This window comes from Ursus arctos, unplaced genomic scaffold (assembly GCF_023065955.2).
Source record: "Ursus arctos isolate Adak ecotype North America unplaced genomic scaffold, UrsArc2.0 scaffold_26, whole genome shotgun sequence".
NCBI classification, from domain to species: Eukaryota; Metazoa; Chordata; class Mammalia; order Carnivora; family Ursidae; genus Ursus; species Ursus arctos.
This window is the reverse complement of record NW_026622941.1, coordinates 12099958-12127898: the sequence shown is the minus strand read 5'-3', so window position 1 is coordinate 12127898 and position 27941 is coordinate 12099958. Positions and strand designations below refer to the sequence as shown.

Genomic DNA, 27941 nt, shown 5'->3' with positions numbered 1-27941 from the left:
AGAAGATAAACGCTTAGATAATTCACATTATAACATTCACAAACAAAACTCCCAGATGAATCACCCCCACTTCTAGGAAGTGTTCAGTTTATCATTCAGTTTGTGCCTCTTTAGGAAATAACACGGTTAACGTTCTGTTGCGTGTCACGTCAATCCAAAGACATTCGGCTCTAATTTCAGCTGAAAGTGCAATTTCAGGATCTGTTTAGAAGAGAACTCGTCAGTGTTCAAGCTTTAGGAGGGTCAGCAGAGAAGAGAATATGAGTAACTTTGCCCCAGCTTGCTTCTTTCTTTCCTGGGAGACATTGGCGTCACCCTGCCACTTAATTCAGACAGAAGGAATTTACCATATTCCAACTTGGTTAAACACACCCAAATACGTATTGTAATTTATTTGTAGTATCTTGAAAATATTTATACTTCCCAGTATTTCACTTGCTCGGCCCATTTACTAGGGCCACCATTCCCCCCCCACCCTGCCCCCAGGTAATTCAGGGTGAACTCTTCAGAGTCCAGCGCACGGTCAGGGTGGTTGCTGGGCTCCGCGGGGCTCTCTGCTGTGGTCAGTCCTGGCAGGGTGCACAGTGGGAATACTGCCCCCGTACCAGGGCTGAATGACTTACAGGCTTGGGGGGGGGGTTGTCTTTTTATTATTAAGATAAATTTCAATAAATTTATGGGTTTGTTGGAAGGACTCAAGTGTTCACGGAGTTTTAAATTTATTTTTAGTTCCCATGGGCAACAGTGAGCTGGGGTTGCCTGGGACTAGGGGACACTCTCGAGGTGCCCGGTGCCAGCTGGCTGCTCCCCCCCGCCCCCCACCGCGCCCGGGGCTCCTGCCCCGCCTCTTGAGTTTGCGTGTAGGCCATACAGGGAGGTGACTAAGGCATGTACTTTGGAGCCAAACTGTATTTGGGTCCTGCCTGCCTTGGTTAGTTAAGTGATTTGGGGTAAGTTTCTCAGTACCCTGAACTGGAAACTGACAATAGTGTATGTACTTTAGAGGGGCGTTGTGAGGATTAAAATAGATAACGGACGGAGAATACCTTGAAAAGTGCCTAACTCATAACTGACTCTTACTAAATAGTAGCAATTTTACAAATGATCATCTGAGAAGTTCTTTGGGTTTTTTTCTTAGCGCTGTTCTCTGTACGCTCAATTACTGCTTCTTTATTTTTAGCGTTTATAACGTCGCATCCTCACTGGCTCCCCCTAACCCTTTTCATTTGTTATCCTGCCTTTTTTTTTGAGCTAGATTTTTATTCCCGAACTGCTGTAGTGACAGCTTACTCTTCTCCTTTCCGTTGTCACTGTCAGCGCTTTTGCTGTCCCCTGTTCAGCAACCTGCGGTCCTTAGCCTAACATTCCCAGGCCCTCTGGCACCTCCTCCCCAGCTTCGAAACCTTCTTTCTCATTACCCCCTTGCCCCACGGCGCGTGCAAGGCAGCCACCGTGGACTGTTGTCTGAGAAGCCCATCGGGTCCCACTGTACGGCCCCCTCGCTCACCTTTCCCTTCTCTCTGCCAGGTCTCTGTGTATGTGACTTCCTTTGCTTTAAGACTCCCTTTAGCACTCCTTTCTGCCAAGAGCAGAACCCCAATCCAGTGTAATACTCGTTAGATTTGGTTTAAAGATTTATTTATTTATTTGAGAGCTCTCGCATGGGGGGGGCGGTGTGTAGCAGAGGGAGAGGGTGAGTCCCAAGTAGACTCCCTGCCAAGTGTGGAGCCCACAGGGCTTGATCCCACAGCCCTGAGATCATGACCTGAGCTGAAATCGAGTCAGATGCTTAACTAACTGAGCCACCCAGGCACCCCTAAGATTTCTAAAATACATCCTCAAAAGTGTTGTGATTGTAAAAGCAATGTAAGTATAATCCAGAGTATCTGAAAAACAGAGAAAAGGAAACCTATAACCTCAACATCCTAACACATCTGTTATCATCGTTGTTTTATTTCCTCTCAACCTTTTTCACATGTTGTATAAAGATTGCTTTTTAAGGTCTGTATTAGCCAGCCAGTATTCACTGGGTGCATAATATATGCCCAGTGTGAAGCCCTCTGAGGTAGAAGGAAGACCCTTCTAGGTCCTTATAGTCTTGTTCTGAGATAACTATTTTATATAATTGAGAGAATATTGTCAACATTTTTTAAAAATTTGAGAGGCACCTGTGTGGCTCAGTCATTAAGCGTCTGACTCTTGATCTCTCAGGCTTGTGAGATGGAGCCCCGTCAGGCTCTGTGCTGGGCAGGGAGCCTGCTGAAGACTCTCTCTCCCTCTGCCCCTCCAACTCCCCACTGCCCCCCCCCCACTTGAGTACATACACACTCTCTAACTAACTAAATACAATTAAAAAAAAATTGAAACCCAGCCTACTTCCAATAAGAATTTAAAGCAGCTTACAGCATGAGACTGGGATCAAAAAATACACACATTACACATTAAAACAGGATCAAAGGGCAAGAACCGAGTAATATGGGGCTAGAAAAGCTACAATAAAATCTGAATTACAGTTACCTATTGAAATTGAGTGAAAAATCTCAGCTTCGAGCTTCTTAGCAGCCTCGGCAAAGGGGAAATACTGTTAGTACAGGCTGAGGACGGTGTAGGTGAGACAAGAGAACGGAACAGGCCCAGGAAGGCATGGGGCTCTACGTACATGGGTTTATATCTTATGTTGCATAGTACATATTTCTTTGTTTCAAGAAGAATTTATATTCATTTGTTACTGTTTCATTGTGTTTGATTTCACTATCTAAAGGAAAGCTTAGCTGTTTGATTATTCATATACTATCCAAACGTCCTATGTGTTTTGTACACAATGAAGAATAAATCCCATACGTGAGGAATTTGTAGTATTTCTAGCAGAAGTGGGGAGACTGGTGTGGCCAGAGCAGACTCCCAGCGTATCTGTTAATTATAAGAATTTGAATATAAGGTTTGGTAACTTTTGCTGGTATCAGCTAAAACGAGTGAAAGGGAAGAGCTGAGCTCCACAGCAGCGGCTCATGGGGAAAGGCACACGTGTCGTTTAGAATCGAGGCAGGCCCAGTACTGGCTAAAATGTTAGTGGCTTCCAGGCTGCGTGGGGTAACTTCACTTACTCCTACAAAGTACGCTTTTAACCCTTCAATAGGGAGAGATGGCAGTGCCGTTGGGTCGAGTGTTCTTGGCTCTAACAAAGTGTCCACAAGTCCTGCCATGTTGTGCGGAATATCTATGATGCAGTCAGGAACTCCTGGATACCCAGGAAAGGTTCAGGTTCCCCTGGTCCTCGCTAAAGTGGGCTGCTAACCCTGATTCATAGCATATACCTGGTTTTCTTCTTAAATTCAGCAAATAAAGTTGTTGAGCCACTTGATGACATACAGGAAAGTCTAAACAAAAATAGGAAACTATAGGAGATATGTTCTGTGAGTCAGCATTTTAAAAGTAGCTTGACCTGGCATCTTCTTGCATTCTGCTGCGATACGGTGATGAAGTCCTCTCTCTCCCCCTCCTTCTGCTTTTTAAATTAGTCATGTATGTCGCAGATGTTTGAAATGAGAAAATATTTTTAAAAATGTCATACCTCTTCCATGTAGCAAATCACCATACTGGACACCTGAATACGATGTTAGAGGTCAGTTATATCTCAAAACTGAAAATTCTACCTCAAAACTGGAAAAAAGTTTAGTATCTCTTACCTAACTAGAAAAAAGTTGAAGTGTCAGACAACATGGGTAAACAAAATATTAGCTACATCTTAGGATTTGGGATGTTATTTTCTTTATACTTCTCTGTATTCTGAAATTTTCCACACTAAACAAGTAGAATCATGTCATCACAATGTAGGATTTATACCCAGGGAAAGTTCTTAAAATAAAAAAAAATCATGTAAAAAACCCATTGGGAAATATACTCAGTAAGAGGAGAGCCTGAGTCAGGGACTCATTGCTGACTAACACGTCTGGCCCTCGTTGTCCTGTATGTAAATGGTGGGAAAGTGCTCTTCCTTTATCTCCCTAAGAAACTACTGAAGGGAACAACGTGTAAGTAGATGAGCTCTACTTTGAGTTATCAGATGAAAGGAAGTACATGGCAGCAAGATCTCACTGTTGACCACGGTTGTTCTTGTGACCCTACTTGAATTTGACGCCCGCAGAGAAAGCCAAGGCCTCCAACGGTCGTGTCCTGGTGCACTGCTTAGCGGGCATCTCTCGCTCGGCCACCATCGCCATCGCCTACATCATGAAGAGGATGGACATGTCCTTAGACGAAGCTTACAGGTGAGAGCCGGAACTCGTCTTGTGCGATGATGGGCTTTTCATTTGACCTGAAGCGTGAAGGGAGATGAGGGCAGGTAACCAAATGAAAGCAAATGAGGACTATTTTAGTTACACGCTTTACAGGTGACTGGGTTTTTTAATGGTGTTGCAAAGACCAGAGAAGAATACACTTTTATAAGTTCGCAAGAATTCCACCCACACGTGTCAGATTCATCCTCGGCTACTTTTGAATTTTCAGGAACAACAAATCTAAACCGATCACCATCCTGTTAAGTGAGTTTGTATCTTTTCCTAATTGGGGAAGTACCTAGGAGGAAAAAAGCTCCAGCGCAATGCCCATTCCAGAATTCCTCCTCTGCTTCAAACTTTGTGCCTCTGTCCCTGTGAGGAAAAAGCCGAGAGCAAATTGTCAAAGTCCGTTCACCGAGTAAAATTCCTGTATTCTAGAGTTGCCCCGATTCTGCACTTGGACTGGGTTGCTCCTCCCACCCTTGGTCCAGGTGGAGGGCAGGCACGTGACAAGAGCGCACAGACCAGAGTTTGTTTAGCGGGTGAATCGGAGGCCTCTTCGTGCTACAGGGTAGAGGGCGTTAGTTTTCATGCAATAAAGAGCCAGTAAATACAGACACGGGCCTGTTGTAACAATTCGACTTTTTGCCCCTCAAATTGGAAGGTCTGGAAAGAAATGAGCTACCGGAGCAGCTTCTCAGAAGGGTGTTGCCTTGGTCTGCATCAGTTCCCTCGTCCCCCCGTCAGGCTTTTCTCCCTGCAGGTCTGGGGCCTCGTAGAAACTGGAAGGAAAGGCATTCTTCATTTCCTACATTTGCACTTGCTACAGTGGAGCCAGTTGTTTCTGGCTTCGTTCATTTGCTTTAGGTTACTTGATATCCAGGGAGTTCGTGATTTTTCTCTTTCCACGTTCAAATACGAATCTTCAGTGTAGTTTCACTCCTGCATCTTCTGCGGAGTGGCCGTGAAGGTCACGAGCCACTGGGGAATCTGTCTACGATCTCTAAGAGTTTGTGTTTCCACAATTAAACATAAAAGTGACTTATTACTAGTTTTTACCCCTTGATGATTCTTTTTTAACACAGTGGTTACAAAAATGGACCCAGACATTAGGCCTGGTTCTGAACCCCAGCTGTGTGATTTCGAGCAAGTCACTTAAGGACTTCGTGTCCCTGTGTGATGGGGGTAATGCACCACCGGACACGGGGTGGTTTGGGGACTGAGAGATGATGCTGTGACGCCTCAGCCTAGTGCTCAGCACACAGGCCGCCTGAGAGCTGACGGTTCTGTTGTGCTGGAGGCGAGGAGAAGGAACTCGAGGGTGTGCTATGGTGCTCAGGTCATCTGATACCCGCTTTTCTGGTCATTAATTAAAACATGAACTGTCCTGAGGAAGTGACTGTGGGGACCTTGAGAAGGCACGATACTGGGACGCTGAAGCTGGAGAGTGGCCGCTACCCTGTAATTCTGATGGCGGCACCAGCGTTGGCAGGGGGCGGGGTGGAGGGTGGGCCCCGGTGCTGAGGCCAGAATCCTCGCTTGTCAGTTGCATTGGAAACTCTGGGTCCTTGAGAATAAGGAGGCTAAAACTAGAGCTTTGGGGGCCTGGCCCCCCCCCCCCCCCCCGCATGCTCCAGGGACATGCGCTGTCTCCCCAAACTTTCATACTGTCATCTGCCATAGGTGTTTGGGAGGCGCTAATAATTCCCTACCTTATTTATTCATTTACTGTTCTGTTGTCTAGCTGTTTTTAAGATAAAGCATAGTTGCAAAATTCAAGACTTTTATGTCTTTCCTCTCTTCATAGATTTGTGAAAGAAAAAAGACCTACTATATCTCCAAACTTCAATTTTCTGGGCCAACTCCTGGACTATGAGAAGAAGATTAAGAACCAGACCGGCGCATCGGGGCCAAAGAGCAAACTCAAGCTGCTGCACCTGGAGAAGCCAAATGAACCTGGCCCCGCGGTCTCCGAGGGTGGACAGAAGAGCGAGATGTGCCTCAGTCCACCCTGCGCCAACTCTGCTACCTCAGAGGCGGCAGGGCAGAGGCCCGCGCATCCTGCCAGCGCGCCCGGCACGCAGCCCCCGCTGTTGGAGGACAGCGCGCTGGTCCAGGCGCTGAGCGGCCTCCACCTGCCCTCAGGCAAGCTAGAAGACAGCAATAAGCTCAAGCGCTCCTTCTCTCTGGACATCAAATCCGTTTCGTACTCCGCCAGCATGGCAGCCTCCTTGCATGGCTTCTCCTCCTCCGAAGATGCTCTGGAATACTACAAACCTTCCACGACCCTGGAGGGGACCAGCAAGCTCTGCCAGTTCTCGCCAGTCGAGGAAGTATCGGAGCAGACCCCAGAGACCAGCCCAGATAAGGAGGAAGCCAGCCTTCCCAGGAAGCCTCAGCCGGCCAGGCCTTCCGATGGCCAGGGCAAACGACTGCATGCAGGAAGAGCCAGCAGCAGCGGGGCCGCCCAGCGGGCCCTCTTCTCCCCGCTGCATCGGAGCGGGAGCGTGGAGGACAACTACCACCCCAACTTCCTTTTCGGCCTGTCCACCAGCCAGCAACACCTCGCCAAGTCTGCCGCCGGGCTGGGCCTCAAGGGCTGGCATTCGGACATCTTGGCTCCCCAGACCTCCACCCCTTCCTTGACCAGCAGCTGGTATTTTGCCACGGAGTCCTCTCACTTCTACTCGGCCTCGGCCGTGTACGGGGGCAGCGCCGGCTACTCCGCCTACAGCTGCAGCCAGCTGCCCACCTGCGGCGACCAAGTCCACTCCGTGCGCCGGCGGCAGAAGCCAAGTGACAGAGCCGACTCCCGGCGGAGCTGGCACGAAGAGAGCCCCTTCGAAAAGCAGTTTAAACGCAGAAGCTGCCAGATGGAATTTGGCGAGAGCATCATGTCGGAGAACAGGTCGCGGGAAGAACTGGGGAAAGTGGGCAGCCAGTCTAGCTTTTCAGGCAGCATGGAAATCATTGAGGTCTCCTGAGAAGGAAGACACTTGTGACTTCTATGGACAATGTTTTTCTTCACACACACACAAAAAAATTCCCTGTAAATCTGAAATATATATATGTACATACATATATATTTTTGGAAAATGGAGCTATGGTGTAAAAGCAAAAGATGGATCAACAGGGCTGTTCTCTCAGCGTCTGCACTTGAGAGAGCAGCTATTTCTCAACAAGAGTGGAAGGGCAGACCCTAGATTTCCTCCTAGACAGATGAAACATTGTACGCGGCGCACATCCCCTCGTTCTTACTGAATCCAGCTTGATCTGGTGTTGGAGGACACCGTGCCCTCCCGTTGTCGTGGTGTGCTACACGAATCTCGAGCCCTAGTCTCTGTCCGGCCCCTTCCGTAGTGCACCTTAGCGCTGAGACTGAGCCAGCTCGTGGGTTGGGCGGGTAGACCCCATCAGGGACAGGACCTCATGGTGAACGCAAGAGCAGTGACCCCATGCAAGGCGGATCCGCACGTCCAAGCTCGCCCGGCAGCCGAGCGATGGGAGCCTCGTTCTGCTGCACAGACAGTCAGGGGCCTTGCCAAGGTCGACTTTAGAGCAAACCCAGTACCTCAGACCGCAAGTCGGGGCTTTCACCACTACCAGGTCCGGTAGCCTGCCTTCTAGGCATTGTGAACAGGCAGGGAGCTAGTCACGCTTTGCAGACCAATTCAGACCATCTCTGCACAAATTTTCAGTTGGGCCTGGATGGAGGTAATTTTTTCTTCTCAGCTTGACGAAGAGAAGGGAAGCCATCTAGGATTCAATTGAGCAGCCAGGAATCTGGCCACATAATGATTTAAGGTCGGTCGGGAGGCTAAACAAGTCTACCTCCCTCCATGTAAAGCAGAGAATTGTTCCAAATGGGATTGTTAATCCTTTAAATTAAGGTGAACTTGCTTGAAGCCAGATGTGAATTTCTTTGGGTTGGTAGCAGGATAAGCAGCCCCTTCGAAGTTCTCAGCCAAAGTAGATTTTTTCCATTTCGGTTTCTTTGCACAGATACATTTTGTAAAAACCGAACAGTCAGGTAGACTTTTATAGGAAACTACCGAGAGGGAGAAAAGCTCTGGGAAGATTAAAGAATTAAAATTGCTAAAGAGAGGCAGGAAACTCCTTTTTCTCAGTGGTTTTGTTCCCCTGAGCATGTGATGAGGGAGGTAGTCTGTAATGGGGCTGAGAGGCTAATTCAGAGAGGAGGGTTCAGGATGAAACGGTACAGGAGGGTGAGGGAGGTGTTGGGAGTTTGTTTCGTTGTGAGCAGAGTGGAGAGCCACAGCCAGGCTCTTCTCAGAAACTCTCCCCAGCATATTTTTAGTAGAAGGGACATATCAAAATGGAGCGGGACCAAGGCGGTCTCTCAGTCTCTGACCTACAATCACTGTATGGAATCAGTCCTGGCAGCTGAAAATAGGAGTTGATTGGAACAAGTCCACAAGTGATTAGGACATATCTGCTTTTAGACTTCCTGGCTTGGGTCTTGTCAGCTACAGTATGGTCCTCTTTTGAAGCCTTGATTCACGTCAGCAGCTTTGGGGGGGGGGGGGTTGTCATTGTTCTTTACTGTAAGTGTAGCTAGTTGCTGACTCATATCTCAGGTTTTTCTGTGTTCGAGAAATGGATAGTCCTTCGATTAGGATGTGACTTCATGCTTCCTATGATGACTGCTGAAACCAGCACAGAATGACGTGATTCAGAACGGACTTGCTCGCGATGATTCCGAGCGCCCCTTAACATAACTGCTTGCACGCGAATAATGTGCTGTGATCCGGGTGTCAAACGAAGGCAGGAAGAGCGGACACTGCGTAGGGAGCTCGGGGTTACTGTACGGAAGAAGTTCTGTGAAATGATCTGAGTTTTTCTACATACACTTACATTCGGGATGTAATCAGACATTCTCAAGGTGTCAGTCCTTTTCGAGGTGTTGTATATACACCAAGCGAGGGAGAGCTCACCTCTTCCAGAGTCTGGTCACAGCTGTGGGACATTTTTAAGAAATGAAAGCAAGAGCTCCAGTGTTACGTATGTCGCAGGAGGGTTGAGGGGACGTCCAGCATTCGGGATTTCTCCTGGCCATGGTCCCCTTCCTTCCTGTGACTATGAGGTAGTCTTACCCTACAGCCTTCGTCCTTGGTTGCGAATGTCAAATACGCAGTCCTGGGGCCCGACACCGCCGGGCCTCCGGGGCGAGCCCTGCCACTGCGTGGGTCGGCTGGCCGCTCTTCAGTATGGAATCGTAGGGGACACCCTGGAATCTACTGGCATGACACTGAACGGTGATTTCTGAAGAGCAAAACTAGACTTTTGTTAGAAAGGCTGGACAATGGTTTAGGACATTTGTAAAGTGAGGTGGAAAGACTGTATAAATGTTTAATATGAATATAGTTCTTTTGGAGAAAGATGCTGTTGAATGGTTAAATTGTGCATTTCTCATTTTGATGGTCATGTATGTTAATATGAAATAAAATCGAAACTGGTACCTGTTTATACATAAATGAGAAAGGACCTCTCCTTGCCGCTGTTGGTGGGAAGAGCAACATCCGAGTGCAGGAGGTGGTGGCAGCAGAACCTGTCCCGCTGTTCTTGTGTCCAGGGGGACTGAGCTCAATACAGTGGTGAGGGCATCAGACACAGGAAGCGCTCCGTCGTCACATGAAACAGCGGCTCCCCGGCTAACGATTCCCTGCTGGCCTCGTCCTTCACTGCGTGTCCCAGATGCACACTACGGTGGAGAGACAGACACTTGGTAAATACTTGCCGACTGACGGACTCGAGAATAAGGACAGGGTAGGAAGAACGACCAGAGGCACATTCATGGTACACGCTGATGGCAAAGGTCAACGGCTGTATCATTCTTGTAGGAAGAATGGAGACTAGTGGTTACAGGTCGGTTCTCCATCCTTGCCGTGTACATCTTCATGACCCCTCTGCTTATAAATGACACTGCACAGCACAGTTCAGGAGACGAGGAGCTTAGTCTCATCAGTTGGTCAAAGAATTTTATGCATCAAAGGAATAAAGCATTTACCTCCATAAATATGCTTCATAATAAAGCATATTACCGCGGAGTAAGAGGAGAATCACAGGTGATGTCATTTAACTTGGTTGGGATAGGCTTCTGAGTTGAAGTTAAAATTTAAGAAAATTTAAAAGCAAGGATGCCACTGGGTGAGCCAAGACTAGAAGAGCTGCCTTGGCCGGGACCTCGCAGAGACCCGGAGGCCAGCACGGGCCTGAAGAGGGAACAGAGTGTCGAATACTTCTGCCTCCAGACATGGAAGGTGGCCTGTGCAAGCAGGTGTTCAGGGAGAGGCTTCATAAGAAGGGGCAGATCGTGGGAAGTCCTGAAGGTCAAGCCACTTACGACTTGAGTGCACAGATTTGGGGGGCCTCTCAGAGACCAGTAAGAGCAGGCTAGTGCTGGAGGACTAGTTTGGGTCTGACAACGAAAATCAGCTCAGGGCTCGGGCTGAGGGGAAACAAGGAAGACAGAGATGGCAAGGGAAGGGTGGACATACTGGGACTAGGGGACAGCAGCTTTCCACCTCAAAGCCGTCACTGTCATTTCAAACGCTGGCTGGTTTTGTTTTCTGACACCACGCAGACATGTTTTAGATCTAGTAACATTTGTCTAGGTGCTTTTCTCTGAATATCACTCCTGCAGCTATAAATGGAAGAGGGAAGGGAGTTATTTCTAGCATTCCATGGGGCCCATTCATCCTTGGACAACATAATTATACCCGGTTGTATCTTTAAAGTATTGCAAAATCAACTGGAAAATTACGTCACTGTCTTGGAAGACGTTCACGAGTCGGTCCAGTCGTTGCGGTTTACGCGCAGGCGTTGAACTGGGTTTATGTAAAACCCAGTGTCATTCCTCTGCTTCCAGCTAAAACAGTACGGTCCGCGGGTATGCAGTCCCACGGGAAATGCGGGCTGTGGCCCGGCGGGAGCCGTGTCCCAGGCAAACACGGCAGCTGGCACACGGGGAGTCCGGCTGCGCGCTCGGTTCTCGCTGCTCGAGGGAGCTGCGACAGCTTCAAAGGCTGAAATTAAAGTCCTTGGTTCACCAAAGCTCTGAGCGTGAATCCCGCTCACTGTATAATGAAGATAAAAGGCAGCAGGACGAGGATGCCTTGGCTGGCGAAGAAAATGGAGTCCTTAGTGAACTCCATCAGGCCTCAGAGCGACCCGGATAACTCTGCCCAAATTCCTAACAGCAATGGGCACACGTCAGCGCACCCGGGACATACTGGTTAGACTAGGAAGCGGCTACGTTTAGTTGCCAAAAATTCTGATTTTTTTAGTTTGAGGCATGTGAATAAGGAAGTTATCCGGTCACCCTTCCCCTCTGGAGTTGGGCCATCTGAATGGCAGCGACACGCCTCGTGTGTGTGCAAGAAAGTGTTCCTTACTGTACATTAGTGAACCCCAGTGACCTCTCCTCGGGGGCGCTATGCGGCTCTTAACTAAGGAACGAAAGGGCAGGGGAAAGAAGAGCAAATTCTTTCCCTTGGTGTGAAGAACAATTTACACCAACGACGCCCCCCAAAAAGAAAAACGGTCCCTTCACGCTACCCTTCGATCTTTAATAGGTTTATTAACATTTCAGTAGCTGCCTGCTGAGTGCCGTGTATCTGGGTTTAGTATAAACAAATTGGGAAGACAAAATTTCACTCACTCTAGAATCTTAATCCGTGTTTGCTCCCAGCTCCCATTCCTGAAGTTTCCCGGGTTTGCCTGGGGACCTGCTGAGGGAAATGCCAAAGCTAGGTAAGTTCTACAGCCCCACAGAAGCAGGGGCACAGGTCAGTCCCCCAGCGCCGTTGGTGTATGTAACCTTGGAAACAGCATGCTTGGAATACCCATCACCTACCTTCTTGTCTGTCAGTGGGAAAAGCAAAGGGATACCCAGAGGGGATTTCACCAAGCAAAAAGCCCCTCTCATTCCTTGAGTGCACTCCCGTATCTCAGGTATGGAGTCCTCAAAATCCATTTCATCAAATGCTGACTCTGAGGAGAATAGAAATTACGTTCCTGAGGAGGACAGAGCTTGAAGGGAAACAAAGACGTGACATGTCGAATTATATAGGCTCTCATGAAATCCCTGGCTCTTAACCCCACAACTCATTCGCTGTAAACTCACGTGCATACACGACACGGGGTGAAGGCCAGCTTCTACCAACTTCCACCTTGAGTCAAACAAGGACACTGTGGTTGTAGGGACCTGTTGGACAGTGTTCATACGTACAGACGCACACATAGGTCAGGAGATAGCAAAACAGGTGCTCAAAAGGAGGGAGCCACCGGACACTTTCTAATTTCTAATTAACAGAAAGAAACGAGCTCTCTCTGTTGGGAGCTCAGAATTTAAAGTCACTTCCGAAACACAGGGCCAGTGCTCAGAGACAAGAGGTGAAGATGTTGCTGGAGTATCAGGGGTCACGGAAGTGGAATCCTGGAGCTGGAAGGGGCCCGAGAGCCCATCCAGACCAGCTCCCGCTGTAGGGAGGTGGACAGAGGCTCAGGGAAACGAAGCCATCTGCCAGAGATCAAGGCTGGAGAGCTACAGCCAGGGCCCCCCACAACGCCAGGCTGCCTCTTTATTCCCAAAGCTCCGAGAGGCTCCAGACAGGTCACCGGGCGTTAAGCAACAGAGATTCAGCAGAATGAGCTCTTCAAATAGCAAATTACTCAGATTCCCAGAATCTGCCCGAAAATGTAAAATTCTGAGGTGGGAAAGGACTGGTAGCGCCATGTTACCTAAATCAGGGTTCAATCAGAGAAGCAGCACTAGGAATGACCCAGAATCAGGGAGGGGGTGTTAAAGGACTGACCTTAAGCACTTCATTCCAGGTGCTGCTAAGGGAGCCCCCGCCGAGTTGCTTCTGGTGCACGCGACGTCTCGCCGGGACCCACGCTGGCCTCCCCTCTTCTCGAAGCCTTCATCCTGCCGCTGCAGAGGACCTACGGGAGAAGCTCGAGTCCCACCTGGCCCGGGATGTGGAAGAACCGAAGGCAGAGCCCTGGGAGCCAGTGGAGCCGTGAGCCCGGCTGCCAGGCCCGCTACAGGTGCCGCAGGCCGCGAGCCTGAGATGCAGCGGGGCTGGACGTCGGCGGCCTCCGGCCAGGGAGCACGGCTGCCGCTTTCTGTCCACTTCCAGATCGCATGCAGACGGCTCTTGTAGCCAAACCGAACCAGAAACAAACAAGGCAGGGGATTCTGGCAAACAGTTCAGCTCAGCCAAGTTGACAACATTGCAGAACCACCCCCCACATCATACTCACTAGAATTCTTTAAAAAAATACTGAATTTGCCTATTGTTCTTCTCTGCTTCTCCCCAGTTAATGAGTAGCCTCGCTACTTAGGACCCAAACGTAAGTTATTATCATTTTGTCTAACTTTTTTTAAACTCATTTTTTCCCCAGTAAACTCTACATCCAACATGGGGCCTGAGCTCACAATCCTGAGATCAAGAGTCGCATGCTGCACCGACTGGGCCAGCCAGGCGCCCCCAACTTCCTTATAAGAAGAAGAGTTGGCTTTTGAGTTGGGTGGTGGGTTGGCTGGCGAGCTGGCTGGCTGGCCGAGAATGTTCTCATGCCGTGGTCGGTCCGCCTTCCTGCCATGCTCACGCCATGAACTGTTGAAACAGTGAGCCCTCAGTAGGCTTGGTCTGTGTCTCATTTTATTCATCCTGTGCTTTTATTTGTAAATTAGACGAAGTGCGGTGCCTGAGCTGCTTTTACAGCTCTTCGTTCTCTGAAAGCTGCAAGCCCGTCCGTGTTCGTAGCTGGGAGCCGTACACTCCAAGAACTCAGACAAAGACAACGATGGCGATGGCTTTAAAAAGCCACTTCTTGTCAGTCTTGGCAAAGGGAATAGAAGTATTCCTTGTATTATTTTTTCAAAACACAATTTCTGCTGGTTTGAAATAAAAAAAAAAAAAAAGGAAAAAACAGGGATGAACACAGGTGGCACCTAGTCTAGCTATACCCGATATTAAAACATATTGTGAAATTATATTAAAACAGTATAGAAGAATGAAGAACCACACGAAACGGTGGGGAGAAAGATGAGCGGACGAGAGTGTAGCTCAGAACTAGCCCCTCAGTCATATGGAAATGGGATACAGGACCGAAGGGGTACAGCGCGTCAGCGGAGCGAAGACACATTAGTCAGTAAACGTGGCCACCCTCCCCTGTGACATTTCCTAAAACAACCTTAGCTATTAATAGGTTTCTAAGAAACAAAACATCTTTCTGGATTTGTACCCTCAAATAGATTCTTCTAGAAATGATTTAAGACACAATAAAATCCTGACCATCAAAAGGCATTAGAAACACAAACTTCTTTCACCAGTGCGACCCAATGAAGGGGAAAGGGAGAGTTCCTCCCTCCTCAGCTCCGGCTGCCTAGTCCCCAATGACTCCCTCAGGCCACTTGATCTCCTCAAGTTGGCCACCTCTAGCCCGCCTTCCTAATGCGAAGGCATCGGTCCCCAGGAAGGCAGAAATGGGATTTGAAGGTCGCCCCTGAAAGGGGGGGGAATGCTGCCTTGGCCTCTTCCCTGGGCTCCGGTGTCCATCTGGTCTTCCCAGCTCAGAGGGATGAACAATCCTGACATGTTTTCGTTGCTCCTTCGAAAATCCTAGAAGCTGGGTTTTTTTTTTTTTTTTTTCCTGCGTCGGAATCAAAAAATTTTTTCCATTTAGTTTTGAATGCTCATGTTTCTTCCGTCATCCGGTTGTTTTATGTCCTATGTTTTATTCTGGGTTTTACGAATCTTACAAAATAGTATCTGATTAAAAGCTGAGATTAGAATCAGATCAAGTTCACCAGAGAGAATGCTAAAGTAAGTGGATCAACCTTAAGATTATAAATCTACGGAAGGCTGTTTCTGACACCTAAAAAGCACCTTCTGAAGTTGGGAGAATTTACTAAAGGGAACGAGGTGAGTCCTGACAGGATATCCTGGCCCCAGAGGCTTCCCTGTCCCCCCATCCTGGTCGCAATGTGCCTGCCTCGATCTGTTCTTCCAGTCTTTTCGCGCCTTCAGCCTTTCCTTCCCTGGGGACGGTGACACTGTGCAAACTCCTGCACTAAGCACTTCCGTGGCTACTCAGGTGGCCTCCTTCCCCGAACTCCCACAGAAGCGCGGCAGGCTTGTGAGGTTCCTCTGTTCAGAAAAGAAGGGCCGGGACTACAGAGCCCTGCTTGTAGTCGGGCACGATGTCAGGCACATCAAGCGGCTCGGGGAACGCCTGCCGCGGGCCCTTCGAAGCCTGGCCACGCCACAGGTTTCCCAGGCTAGTAAATGTGGGTGAGGACCTTGTGACAAAAATCGGAGTCCTGCCAGTGCTGATGTAATACAAAGAAACCTGAACCACGTCTGCACTAAGGAAACCAGTTATCAGTGGGAGATGAGCCTGAGGAGGGCGTTCAAAGGAAGTCCTCGGTCTCTGATGACGACACCCGAGGGACACCACAACCCAGCACACAACAAAAATACCAGTGTTCCGCCGCGCCAGGAACACGGTGCCCCAGATAAAGACCTGATGTGACGTCAACAGGGTAGGAACAGTAACAACACCGAGACTTGGATTAAATTAGTTCTTTATGTTTACAATTCATAACCCGGAAAGCCCAGAGTAAAATTTCATGAAGGCGTTGAGGACACAGAGCTTCTTAAATTAGTTCTCCCCTTCTCTCCATATTTTCACTCCGCAAGCTAGACGTGACAATATACACTCTCAATTAAAACAAAAAAATCTAAACAAAATAAAGAGAATTCCCGACACAGAGTTCTGTAACAAATTCCGAATAATTCAAACGCTCCAACTTCCGGTTAGCACCGAGAGTTAGCTGGGTTCGTCTTGCAAAGGGGACAACGCATCACGGAGAGGGGAGGGGGCAGCAGCACGTTCGCAGGCCGCCGCACCGCGTCACAGCCCCGCAGGGAGCCCCAGGGCCTCCCACCCGCTTCCGGACCCACTCACGTCCGCGACGTCGGTTCCGAACGGCCTGGGGTGGAGGCGGCGCCAGGCCGGCCCGCAGAGGCCAAGAGCCCGGCCCTCCGCCGGCGGCGCTCTAGAGCTTGAGCTCGCGCTCCGGCTTCATGCTGAAGGGCTCCAGCCTCTCGGCCTCGGGCAGCAGGCTGTTGAGCCGCTCCATCAGCGGCACCGTCTGGTCGATGCCCATCTGGATGCGGCGGAGGATGGCCGACATCTCGTTGACCTTCTGGATCTGCTCGGCGTACTTGGCGTATCTCTTCTGGCGCTCTTGCATGAAGCTGAAGAGAGTTTCTACGGACAAATCCATCTGCAGCGGGACGGAAGAAGCGAAGACCGTAAGCCTCGCAAGAGGACCGCTGTCCGGCGTGAGACCCACGGGCCAAACGGAAGCTGAGCGGCTCACAGGCAGCAGCGGCGGTGGAAACCCCTGCTGAGCTCGGCTCTAGCAACGGCGCCCCACTGCCATCTCTGCAGGGGGACCCAGAGACCACGGTTTCTGGCTCTGTGCTGGGCATGTGAGCCACTTAGGCCTTGTTGAGACCCTCAGATTTTTCTCTCTCTACATAAAGAATCCTGTGCTTGGAAATTAGACCGGGGTTTAAACATGGCGCTGCCACCTGAGCTGATAATACTTACCTTTCTGTCTCGGGGTCCACATCCGCCAGAAACCGGGAACGAGGGACCGTGGCTCAGTCAGTGAAGCGTCTGCCTTCGGCTCAGGTCATGGTCCCGGGGTTCTGGGATCCGCCCCGCATCAGGCTCCCTGCTCAGCCTCCCTGCTCAGCGAGGAGCCTGCTTCTCCCTCTCCCTCTGCCCCTCCCCCCGCTCATGCGTGCCCTCTCCCTCTCTCGCAAATAAATAAAATCTTAAAAAAACCACACACACACACACCAGGGAACTGATTCCCCAACTGTGAGGATGGAGCGAGAGAACACACCCAGCACAGGACCTGGCATGACGCAGAGGGGCTTCACAACACACCTGTCATTCCTCCCTCTCTTCCTTGAAGGGCTGCAGGGTGGCAGCCCCTTGGGGACAAGTGCAGGGACAGGGGTGGTTTTGACAACCAAGGCTCAAGTCCATACCGTGGACCACACTGCTGTGAGGCAAACTGCTCCCTGCACTCTCTCCCCCAGTTAAACAAATGTTAGGCTCTGCGCTCCCCTTTTGTGACTATTTTCTTCCCCCGGGGAAGTTCTCTGGAACATATCACCTGGATAAAAATAAGGGAAAGGAACCTCCAGCCTGTCAGGTGCCTATACTCTCCTGTGTAGGGAAGAAACAAACCACCAAGACCTCAATTTCTACCCTTAAGTTAAACTCAAATGCTACTTCAGTCCCTCATTCTTGTCCACTCCAGGAGCGTGACCCTTGCCAACCCCCAGCCTCATGCAAAGTACTGCCACCTGACACACGTTATCAGAGCCTCTGGAAACGGTGTGATAAAAACCAAACCGTGGGACGCCTGGGTGGCTCAGTCAGTCGAGCATCCACTCGGTTTCCGCTCAGGTTACGATCTTGTCCTGAGAACAAACCCCACACTGGGCTCCCTGCTGGAGAGGGAGCCTGCTTGAGGTTCTCGCTCTTCCTCTCCCTCTGCCCCTCCCCTCCCTCGAGAAAAAAACCCCAAATATCAAACGAAACAAACGCGAGGAGACCAAAGCCAGCCCCAAGAAAAAACCCGTTCTATTTTTACACTGTGTTGGAGTGGGGGCGGGGGGGGGGGAGGATGGTGAGTAAGGGAGGTGTCAGAAGAACTTCGTGCTTGTTTTTTCTATGCTGGTTCTTTCTTCACTTGTTTTGAAATGCTCAGGGGACAAAAAAACAGCGGGTGGGAGAAGAGGGAGGGAGGGAAACAGCCACCCCCCAATACTGTGGAAGCAGTTTATACCTTCAGATGGTTCTCTGCAACTCTGTTCAGACACTCAGCACTGAAGGGAGTGGGCCAGTAAATAGGAGTGTTCCTAAGAGTCAACCGCCGGGCCTTTTCAGAATGGCAATTCGACCCAGCACCTAGAAACACTCCTTCCGACAGACAGTGGGTGACGGAGCGTGCTGGGACCCTCCTCAGAACCGGCAGCGCTCGCGGCACTCCTGCCCCAGCGTTCAGAGCCACCTGGAGTTAGCACGCTTCGCCTGGCGGCGGCATCCCGTCCTCCCCACACCCAAGTCTACCAGACTAGACACACACCTGCGAAGTTCATCTGAAATGGCCTCCAAGACTCTAACTCAGCCTGTGTCAGGCCCCTGGCAATCAACCACTTCCCTCCGATTTATACTTGATCAGACAGTGGCATTTGCTCAAATGACATATACTCGCCCACACGTTTCCACAGCCGACTGGGGCCCACGTGTGATGTATCGGAGCTTTTGTCCAAAGCCACTTCACGCTTAGTGCCTGGGTGAGCACGCATAATTCGAGCATGCTGTTCACACACACTGACAGAATGTCTCTCAAGAGTCAATTCCCTGACGGTCCATGAAGAGGAGACCTGAAGCTGAGTGACCCGCTAGGTCTCACAGCAACGGAGCCAAAACTAGAACCCCCACTTCTTCAGTCTCACATATTCCTTTCACCTATATTCTCCGAGCAAGAAAGTGTGCCATTGGTTGAGCATGAGATTCGTGCATGGCATGGCATTAAAGGACATCGAATTGCATGGTGGAGACGTTACTGCCTTTTAAACCTTTTCCCCTTCTTTCTGACCGCTGCCAGGAGAGTCTCGCGTTGGTGCAAGTAAGACTTGAAAACCTGGGGGTGTGTAACAAAAGTGGTGATGCCTACCTCCATGCCCTTCGCTCTCTCGAGGCAACGCTGCTGCCGATCCCTAATGCCTCCCCCTGCACGCACCCATGTGTGTACAGACTTACTCCAGCACATGCGACCAGACTTCAAGGCAGTAAGGCAGTATCCGATGCAATTCCGAATCTTACCATTTTGACAATCTGGAACATATCCCTATTCACCTTTCCTATTTCTATTTTTGGCGCAAAGATTCTGATAAGGAAGCAGATATATAATATATACAGGCAACAGCCCTACGCTGGGACAACGTGCCATCCTGCACGCAGGGTCCTGGGGACACAGATACTGAGAACCACACTGTCTGTACCCCACACAGCTTACTGCGTACATTAACATGACTTCTGTTTTCCACTGTCTGTGTTAACGTATCTTGGCTCTTCCAGAAAACTCAGGCCCAGAAAGGGAAATGTTACAAATAACTTTGTTTCAGGAACTTTCGGGAAAACCATCTAAGTGAAAAAACTATGAGATTTTCCAACAGAGAGAGAATGACTGTTTATTTTCCACAACTCTTGCCTCGAAACCCACGTGACTGAGTTCTAGTCAGTGGCACGTATATGTGGAAGTCTCTCATGGCAGCTTCTGGGTATCTTCCTTAAAACTCAGCTCCTCCTCGGCATCCACTCTGCTCCTCCTCCTCCAGCTCCTCCCTCCCTCTGCTCCTGCAGGAACGCAGATGCAGCCCCCTTAGCCCACGAGAATAAGTAAGGTCACATCCTCGGGCTGGCAGAGCGGTGAGACAGAAGACTAGGTCTAGGAGGACTTTTGTGGACCAGAGTAGTACCAGGCCCGGGAGAGAGGAAGAAGTTTCCATTCTGTAGAAGCCACTGGGATTCTGGATCTCTGTAACACCAGCTGAATTTAATCTTATACTGGTAGAAATGAATGAGATAAAGTCCCTGCCCTCAAGGAACTCACTGTTTCCTCAGATGCATACCTCGCATGTACATACAGTCTCTGATGGCAGTTCACTTCAAAGGACAAGTGGAAAAGCAGCTGAAATTATTTGTGGGTGTAACTACAGGCTTTCCGAAGACATTAGTTATCTGTAGAATGTGCTCAAAATTATTTCAAATACCTTATTTGGATAGTACAGGCTATTTGCTCATTTGGGCAGTCCACTGTCAGAAACATCCAAAGTATTGGCAAATCAAACCCAGCAATCATACATCATAACCAAGTGAGGTTTATCTCAAAGATGCAAGCCTTTTCAGCATCTGAAAAATAATCTGCCATTTCAACAGAATAAAGGTTAAAAATTATATAATCATTTCAGTAGATGCAGAAAAAGCATTCAACAAATTCATCTATGAAAAATTCTGAAAAACTGGAACAGAGGAAACTTCCTCAACTTAATAAAGGGCATTTATGAAAAACCTACAGCTAACATCACAGTGGTAAAGTATACTTTTCTCTCTAATCAGGAACAAGGCAAGGATGCCCACTCTTATCACTTCTATTCAACACTGTACTAGAAGTCTTAGCCAGTGCAGTAAATCAATACAGGGAAATAAAAGGCATAGGAACTAGAGAGGAATACATAAAAGGGTCTTCATCTGTAGATGACATGACAGTGTACTGAGAAAAATCTTAAGGAATCTACCAAAAACTAGTAAAACTAACAAGTGAGTTTATTAGCAAGGTTGCAAAATACATGGCCAATATACAAAAATTGATTGTATTTCTATAAACTTGCAATGAACAACTAGACAATAGAATTTAAAAACACTATTTACAATTGCATCCAACAATTACTTAGGGGGAAAATTCAACAAAATATATACAAGACCTGTACACTGATAATACAAAACTCTGCTGTGAAAAATTAAAGGTGATCTCAAAAAATGGATAAGTATACCATGTTCATGGATTGGAAGAGTCAATATCATTAAGACATCAATTCTTGCTGAGTCAATTGCAATCTGAATCAAAATTCTAGAAGGAATTTTTTGCACGGATTTGGTAAGCTGATTCCAAGTACACAAAATGCCCAAAAGAATTTTGAGAAAAACCCCAAAGTTTGAAGACTTGATTTCAAGACAGTATAAAGCCACAACAGGGGCGCCTGGGTGGCACAGCGGTTAAGCCTTCGGCTCAGGGCGTGATCCCGGCGTTATGGGATCGAGCCCCACATCAGGCTCCTCCGCTATGAGCCTGCTTCTTCCTCTCCCACTCCCCCTGCTTGTGTTCCCTCTCTCGCTGGCTGTCTCTATCTCTGTCAAATAAATAAATAAATAAATAAATAAATAAATAAATAAATAAATAAATAAAGCTACAATAATCAGGATAGTGTGATATTAGCATAGAAACAGACACATAGATTGATGAAACTGAACAGAGTACAGAAATAGGTCTAGACATATATGGTCAATTGTTTTTTGTTTTTTTTTTAAACAAAGATTCCAAGGTAATTCAGTGGTGAAAGTAAAGTTTTTCAATAATTTGTGCTAGAACAACTAGGTATCTATATGGAAAAAATAAATAAATATGGACCCCCTACACTTCACCCCATACACAACAATTTCCATGAAATAGATCACAGTCCTAAACATAATAGCTAAGACTATAAAACCTCTAAAAAGAAAACAGGATAACAACCTTTGGTATCGGGAATAGGCAAAGACTCTTCATCAAAATTTAAAACTTTTCTTAGACACCATTAAGAAAAAGAAAAGTCAAGCCACAGACTAAAAGAAAATATTTACAGTATATCTATCTGATAATAGACATATTTAGAATATGTAAAGAATTCTTACAACCCAATATTAAGAAAAAAATCCAGGGGCACCTGGGTGGCTCAGTTGGTTGAGCATCTGACTCTTGATTTCTGCTCAGGTCATGATATCAGGGTTGTGAGATCAAGGCCTGCCTCCTCAGACACCACTCAGTGGGGAGTCTGCTTGAGAGTCTCTCTCTCCTCCTGCCCTTCCCTGCTCCTTGCCCCATGCTCACTCTCTCTAAAAAAATAAATCTTGGGAAAAAAGAAAAGAAGGAAAGGAAAGGAGAGGAGAGGAGAGGAGAGGAGAGGAGAGGAGAGGAGGGGGGAGGGGAGGGGAGGGGGAAAGAAAGAAAGAAAGAAAGAAAGAAAGAAAGAAAGAAGAAAAGAAAAGAAGAAAGGGAAGGGAAGGGAAGGGAAGGGAAGGGAAGGGAAGGGAAGGGAGGGAGGGAGGGAGGGAGGGAGGGAGGGAGGGAGGAAGGAAGGAAGGAAGGAAGGAAGGAAGGACCAAAAATCCAAATTTGGGCTGTTTTCAAGAGTACTACCCTGGGGCTTCTGTCTCACTAAAACACTAACTGAGTTTCTAAGGGAAAAAAAAAAATCAGCTTTTAAGATCTTTAAAAGGCAAATTAAGACCCCTTCAGGAAAGTAAGCCTCCAACTGATCAGCTGAACGTGGACTGAGTTTATTAAAAAGAAAGGTAGGGGTGAAGGGGTCAGTGAAGAATTCTCCAGGAGATCATCTGGCCATGGAATCTAACCATCTTGGGACAAAGAATTCAAAGCATATACAAGTAAAACTTGTCTGAAGATTGCACGTACGGGCACTATTAAGTAAATTGGACTATAGATCAGGGAAAAAAACAGGGTGTCTGGCTGGCTCAGTTGGTTTAGCATGCAACTCTTGATCTCAGGGTTGTGAGTTCAAGCCCCACACTGGGTATAGAGATTAAAAATAAAATCTTTTTTTTAAAAAAGGGAAAGGAATAAAAAGAGTAGCTAGATGCTAACCAGTTTTCTCAATAGAATTCCCTTGCTGAAGCTCTGTGTGGTAGGAAAAAAATTCCAGTCAGTTCTCAAATCACTCTGGAGGCTTCTAGCTCATGACCAAGATTATCCTAAATCCCATTCCTTGTCTCTAGATAGTTACTGATGCCAAATGAAAAGTGACTATTCATAACACAGCACATCGAACCTCAGGGAGACCTGTTTCATGGAAACTCCGGTCTTGACTGAGCTGGAGTGGCAGACTCCGTTGCTTTCAGAACCACTGCCTTAAATTCTCAGTAGTTCACTTCCCAAAGGTTTAGCCAGAGCTTCTATCTCAGGTGTGAACTGACTGTTCGGACCCTCCAAGTGACCTATGTAGATACCCGAAGGCATTCCTAAGCTCAAGCTGAGTGACTGAGAGTCACTCTGAAAGGAGCAGCCTTCTGTGGAAGCAACAAACAAAAAATTAAGGCGAGGCTGAGTAATCATTCTACATTTACAACCAACAATATATAGCTTGCAGATGAAGACAGCGGTGTCAGAATTGGGTCAAAATCTTGGTTCTGCATATGACTACCTTTGTAACTTTTTTTAAAGTAATCCCCATGCCCAACATGGGGCTTCAAGATCAAGAGTCGCAGGCTCTACCGACTAAGCCAGCCAGGCACCCCTACCTTTGTGACTAAACCAGTCACCTAACCTCTTTGAGTCTTAGCTTCTTCACCCTTAAATTGGTCATAATGATAGTATCTATTTCAGAAGGCTGATGTGAGGAGTCATGAGATAACATGTACAAAAAGCCTAGAATAGCCCCCAGAAAAACAGAGCACCATAAATTATAACATATATGTGAACTGAAATAGAAACTATGTCTAAAAACTCCTTTTACATGACGAATGGAAAAACAGGGTAAGAAATTTAGTAAAAAAGGGCAGGAAAAAAAATGACATCTTGAGGTATCCAAATAGATACAATATAGCTTTGTTGTAAGGGCAAGAGAGCTTATTGTAATGCCCCATCTCTATTACATTAAGTATCTTCAAGGCTTACACAACCACTCAGATGACAATTTACCATTGTGTTTTTCGCTGACATGTTTTATTTTTGTTCTAAACTTTGCCTACTGAAAATCTTACAACAGAGTCACATTACTCATCTTGTAGTTTCCTATGTAGTTTCACACTACATAATAACGAAAATCATTATTTACCTACAAGTCCTTCCATGTGTTTTTGATTTATATGTTCAGCCATGAGAATGAGTAACTCCTACCACTGTTTGTGGTACAATAAAAAATATATAGACGTACATGCATTATATACATTTTTTCAAAAAATATTTTGAAAGCAAGGCAAAGAACTCTAATAGATGATATCTTTTCCAACAGGACTCCATTCCTTCAATACTATTTTTTTTTTAAGATTTTATTTATTTTTTTGAGAGAGAGACAGCCAGCAAGAGAGGGAACACAAGCAGGGGGAGTGGGAGAGGAAGAAGCAGGCTCCCAGCGGAAGAGCCTGACTTGGGGCTCGATCCCAGAATTCCAGGACCACGCCCTGAGCCGAAGGCAGACGCTTAAGGACTGAGCCACCCAGGCGCCCCAGGACTCCGTTCCTTCAAAAAATGTGTTACATAAAATTTCCTGATGGGGTGCCCTGGCTGGCTCAGTTGGTGGGTGGACCATGTAACTCCTGATCCTGGGTTGCGGGTTTGAGCCCCACGTTGGGTGTAGAGATTCTTAAAATCTTTAAAAAATATTTCCTGATAAAATAAGCTTTGATGCTGGTTTGGCACAGGTGGGCCATTCTATGTAAGATATCTAAATGCTTGATGTAATTGCAATCTTTTCAAAGTAGTGGTACATACTACAAAGGGCTGTAGTTTTAAGTTAGCTGTGTAACACAGGACGAGCTTCACAAAGATACTGTACGTCTTCCAAATTCTTAAATCCTTAATTGTAGATATGTACAAGATGGTCACAAAAGTAGTTTAGTAACTTATTCACAGATCAAAAGAAAAATCAGTAAATTGTATACCACAATCAACAAAATTCAAGTTTACATGATCAATAGACTTTTGTTTTCCTATCTCTTAGTGACTTCAGTTTTAAAAAAATATGTAAAAAAACCACTGCTTAAGGGGTGCCTGAGGGATTCAGTCTGTTAAGCATCTGCCTTCGGCTCAGCTCATGATCCCAGGGTCTGGGGATCGAGCCTAGCATCAGGCTCCCTGCTCAGTGGGGAGTCTGCTTCTCCCTCTCCTCCCCACTCTTGCTTTCTCTCTCTCTCTCTCTCAAATAAATAAATAAAATCTAAAAAAAAAAAAAAAAAGACTGCTTAAGAACTCAATTGAGGCTACATTAAAAAAAAAAATCATGCATCTTTCCCACCCTTTAAAAGCACTGTTGAGCTTTTAATGTAATAATGTCTCTCAGTTAACTTAAGCGTCAAGGTCAATTTTTATTTGGTCTCAATAAATAGTTTACTTTCTTTGTACTCATTCTGCATTTAAGTTCCTGTTTCCCAAGGAGATCAATTTAGGAATATGGGAGTGGGAAAGAGAGGCCACGAAGGGCTGAGGCCAGCTACCCAAGGGCATCTGCGCCTCTTCCCATATTCCCAATCCAGCCCCAGCTTTGTTCTTCCTTTGGACAGACATCCTTCTTTGGAAATGCTTCAGTGTTTTACGTAAAGCTTCACCTTTTTACATATTCTAAGTGCCAAAACTACCGATTCCCCCTGACTAGAAAGCATTAGCATAGCTGTATAAATTAGTACTGTTCCAAGAGCAAAATCTGCTATTGCAAATTCATTTCTCCAAAGAAGATAAACAAATGGCCAGTAAGTACATGAAAAGACGTTCAACATCATCAGTCATCAGGGAATTGGAAATCAATGCCACAAAGAGATATTACTTCACACTCACTAGGACGGCTAAAATAAAATGGCAGGCAATAGCGAGGATATAGAGAAACGAAACTCCTCGTGTACTGATGGTGGAAACGTAAAATGGTGTACTGCTTCAAAAACAGTTTGGCAGTTTCTCCAAAAGTTAAATATAGAAGTACCACAGAATCTAGCAATTTCCCTCCTAGGTAGATGCCCAAGAGAACTACACCTTACGTGCATGCAAAAACTTGCCCACAAATGTTCATGACAACATTGTTCAGACAAAAAGCAGAAACAACCCAAATGGCCATCAGGGGATGAACAGATACACAAAAAGTATATCCCTACAACAGAGCAGGACTGAGCCATAAAAAGGCATGCAACACTGATCTAAGCTACAAAAGAGATGAGCCTTGAAAACAGTATGCTAAGCGCAAGAAGCCAGATACAAGAGGCCACATACTATATGAGTCCGTGTATAAGAAATGTACAGAACAGGCAATCCGTAAAGACAGAAAGTAGATTAGCGGTTGGCAGGAAATAGGAAAATGGGGGATGGGGAGTGACTGCTAACTTATATGGGTGATGAAAATATTCTGAAATTAGACAGCGGTGTTAGATGAACAACTTTGTGAATATACCAACAACCACTGAACTACACCACTACAAATAGGTGAGAGGTACCTTCAAGCCGAGTTCTCAGCAATCTCCCAGAACCTTCCTTGCTCGTTCTTAAACTAACCCCTTGATGGCCACATTCTAAATCTGGCTCCTGACCAGAGGCACTTTCTTCTTTTTTTTAATTAAAAAAAAATTTAAATTTAAGTTTTATTTAAATTCCAGTTAGTAATATACAGTGTTACATCAGTTTCAGGCACACGATACAGTGATTCAGCACTTACGTACAACAATGGGGTGCTCATCGCAAATGCCCTCCTTAATCCCCATCACCCATTTAACCCACCCCTCTCTCCTCCCCTCTGATAACCCTCAGTTTGTTCTCTATTGTTAGAAGTCTGTTTCTTGCTTTGCCTCTTTTCCCCCCCTTTACTCATTTGTTTTGGTTCTTAAGTTCCATATGAATGAAATCATATGGTATTTGTCTTTCTCTGACTTATTTCACTTAGCATAATACTCTCTAGCTCCATCCATGTTGTTGCAAATGGCAAGACTTCATTGTTTTCTTATGGCTGAGTACTATCCATTGTATATATGTAGCACATCTTCTTTATCCATTCATCAGTTGATGGACACTTGGGCTGTTTCCATAATTTGGCTATTGTAGATAATGCTGCCACAAACGTCGGGGTGCATGTATCCCTCTAAATTAGTATTTTTATATTCTTTGGTAAATACCTATATTAAATCATAGGGTATTCTATTTTTAACTTGAGGAACCTCCATACCGTTCTTCAGAGTGGCTGCACCAGTTGGCACTTCAACAGTGCTTCTTAAGATCTTTCTTCTACTCTCAGATCCTGGTGCTTGGGCTTAGTTGTTCTAGCTTTCACACATTAGTTACCACCTGATTTTGTCTTTGACTCACATGAGAAGCTGTCTCCACTTCAGAGAGTCGAGCCGAGGGCCCCTTGCCACCAGTTTGGCCCATTCTGACCAACTCTCCATCTTCTACCCCTGCCACATCTTCACCACTTGCCCCTACTGGGGATTCAGAGATTATGAAGGTTAGCATGTGCTAGGCTGTGACAAAAACTTTTCTGGGTCAACTATGTGTTTTCTTGGGCTTCTGACCCTCCTCCTGATTATCATTCCCACAGAGAATTGGGAGCTCTCTGAGGCAATCTTCTCTAGGATGCCTCTCTCTTGCACAACGGACACACAATGGGAAGATGTTTTCATTAATTACACCATGGGCTAAATGGCACCAATTATCACAAATTGGACACTTTGAAGCAATCCTGTTTCTGAACGCAGCAGTTTGCAATGACAGCTTATAAAAGTAAACTTCTGCCATTTATTCTAATATCGTATCTTTGATCTGTAAATCAGACAAGAAGAGAAACTCTTCTCTAGCAAATCTCAATCTACATGATCTCTCAAAACCAAAAACTGAAATCCATACTAGTGGGACTTTTTGTAATATATGTACATATTAGGATGATAGGTAGGCAGAACACAGTATATAATATTCAGCAAATAATCTGTTCTCAAATAACAGTTTTCAAGTGGAGTGAAAGGACACAGTTTTGTTTCTATTTTAACCACCAAGATTTATTTTTTTAATAACCA

At 46.7% G+C, this 27941-nt stretch overlaps 2 protein-coding genes across 4 annotated transcripts in view; one reads left to right on the top strand and one right to left on the bottom strand.

The window, feature by feature from the left end:
- The window catches only part of DUSP16 (dual specificity phosphatase 16), a 75641-nt gene extending 65869 nt beyond the window's left edge, over positions 1–9772 (top strand). For both annotated transcript variants that reach the window (XM_026502402.4, XM_044385225.3), the window contains exons 7-8: positions 4145–4268; positions 6085–9772. In XM_026502402.4, the coding sequence (XP_026358187.1) occupies positions 4145–4268; positions 6085–7261 (1301 nt within the window). In that variant the 3' untranslated portion in view covers positions 7262–9772. The remainder of the gene's footprint in view (positions 1–4144; positions 4269–6084) is intronic.
- A 6105-nt stretch (positions 9773–15877) lies between these two features.
- Positions 15878–27941, bottom strand: part of BORCS5 (BLOC-1 related complex subunit 5) — a 91995-nt gene continuing 79931 nt past the window's right edge. For both annotated transcript variants that reach the window (XM_026502404.3, XM_026502403.2), the window contains exon 4: positions 15878–16599. In XM_026502404.3, coding sequence (XP_026358189.1) covers positions 16369–16599 — 231 coding nt within the window. In that variant the 3' untranslated portion in view covers positions 15878–16368. The remainder of the gene's footprint in view (positions 16600–27941) is intronic.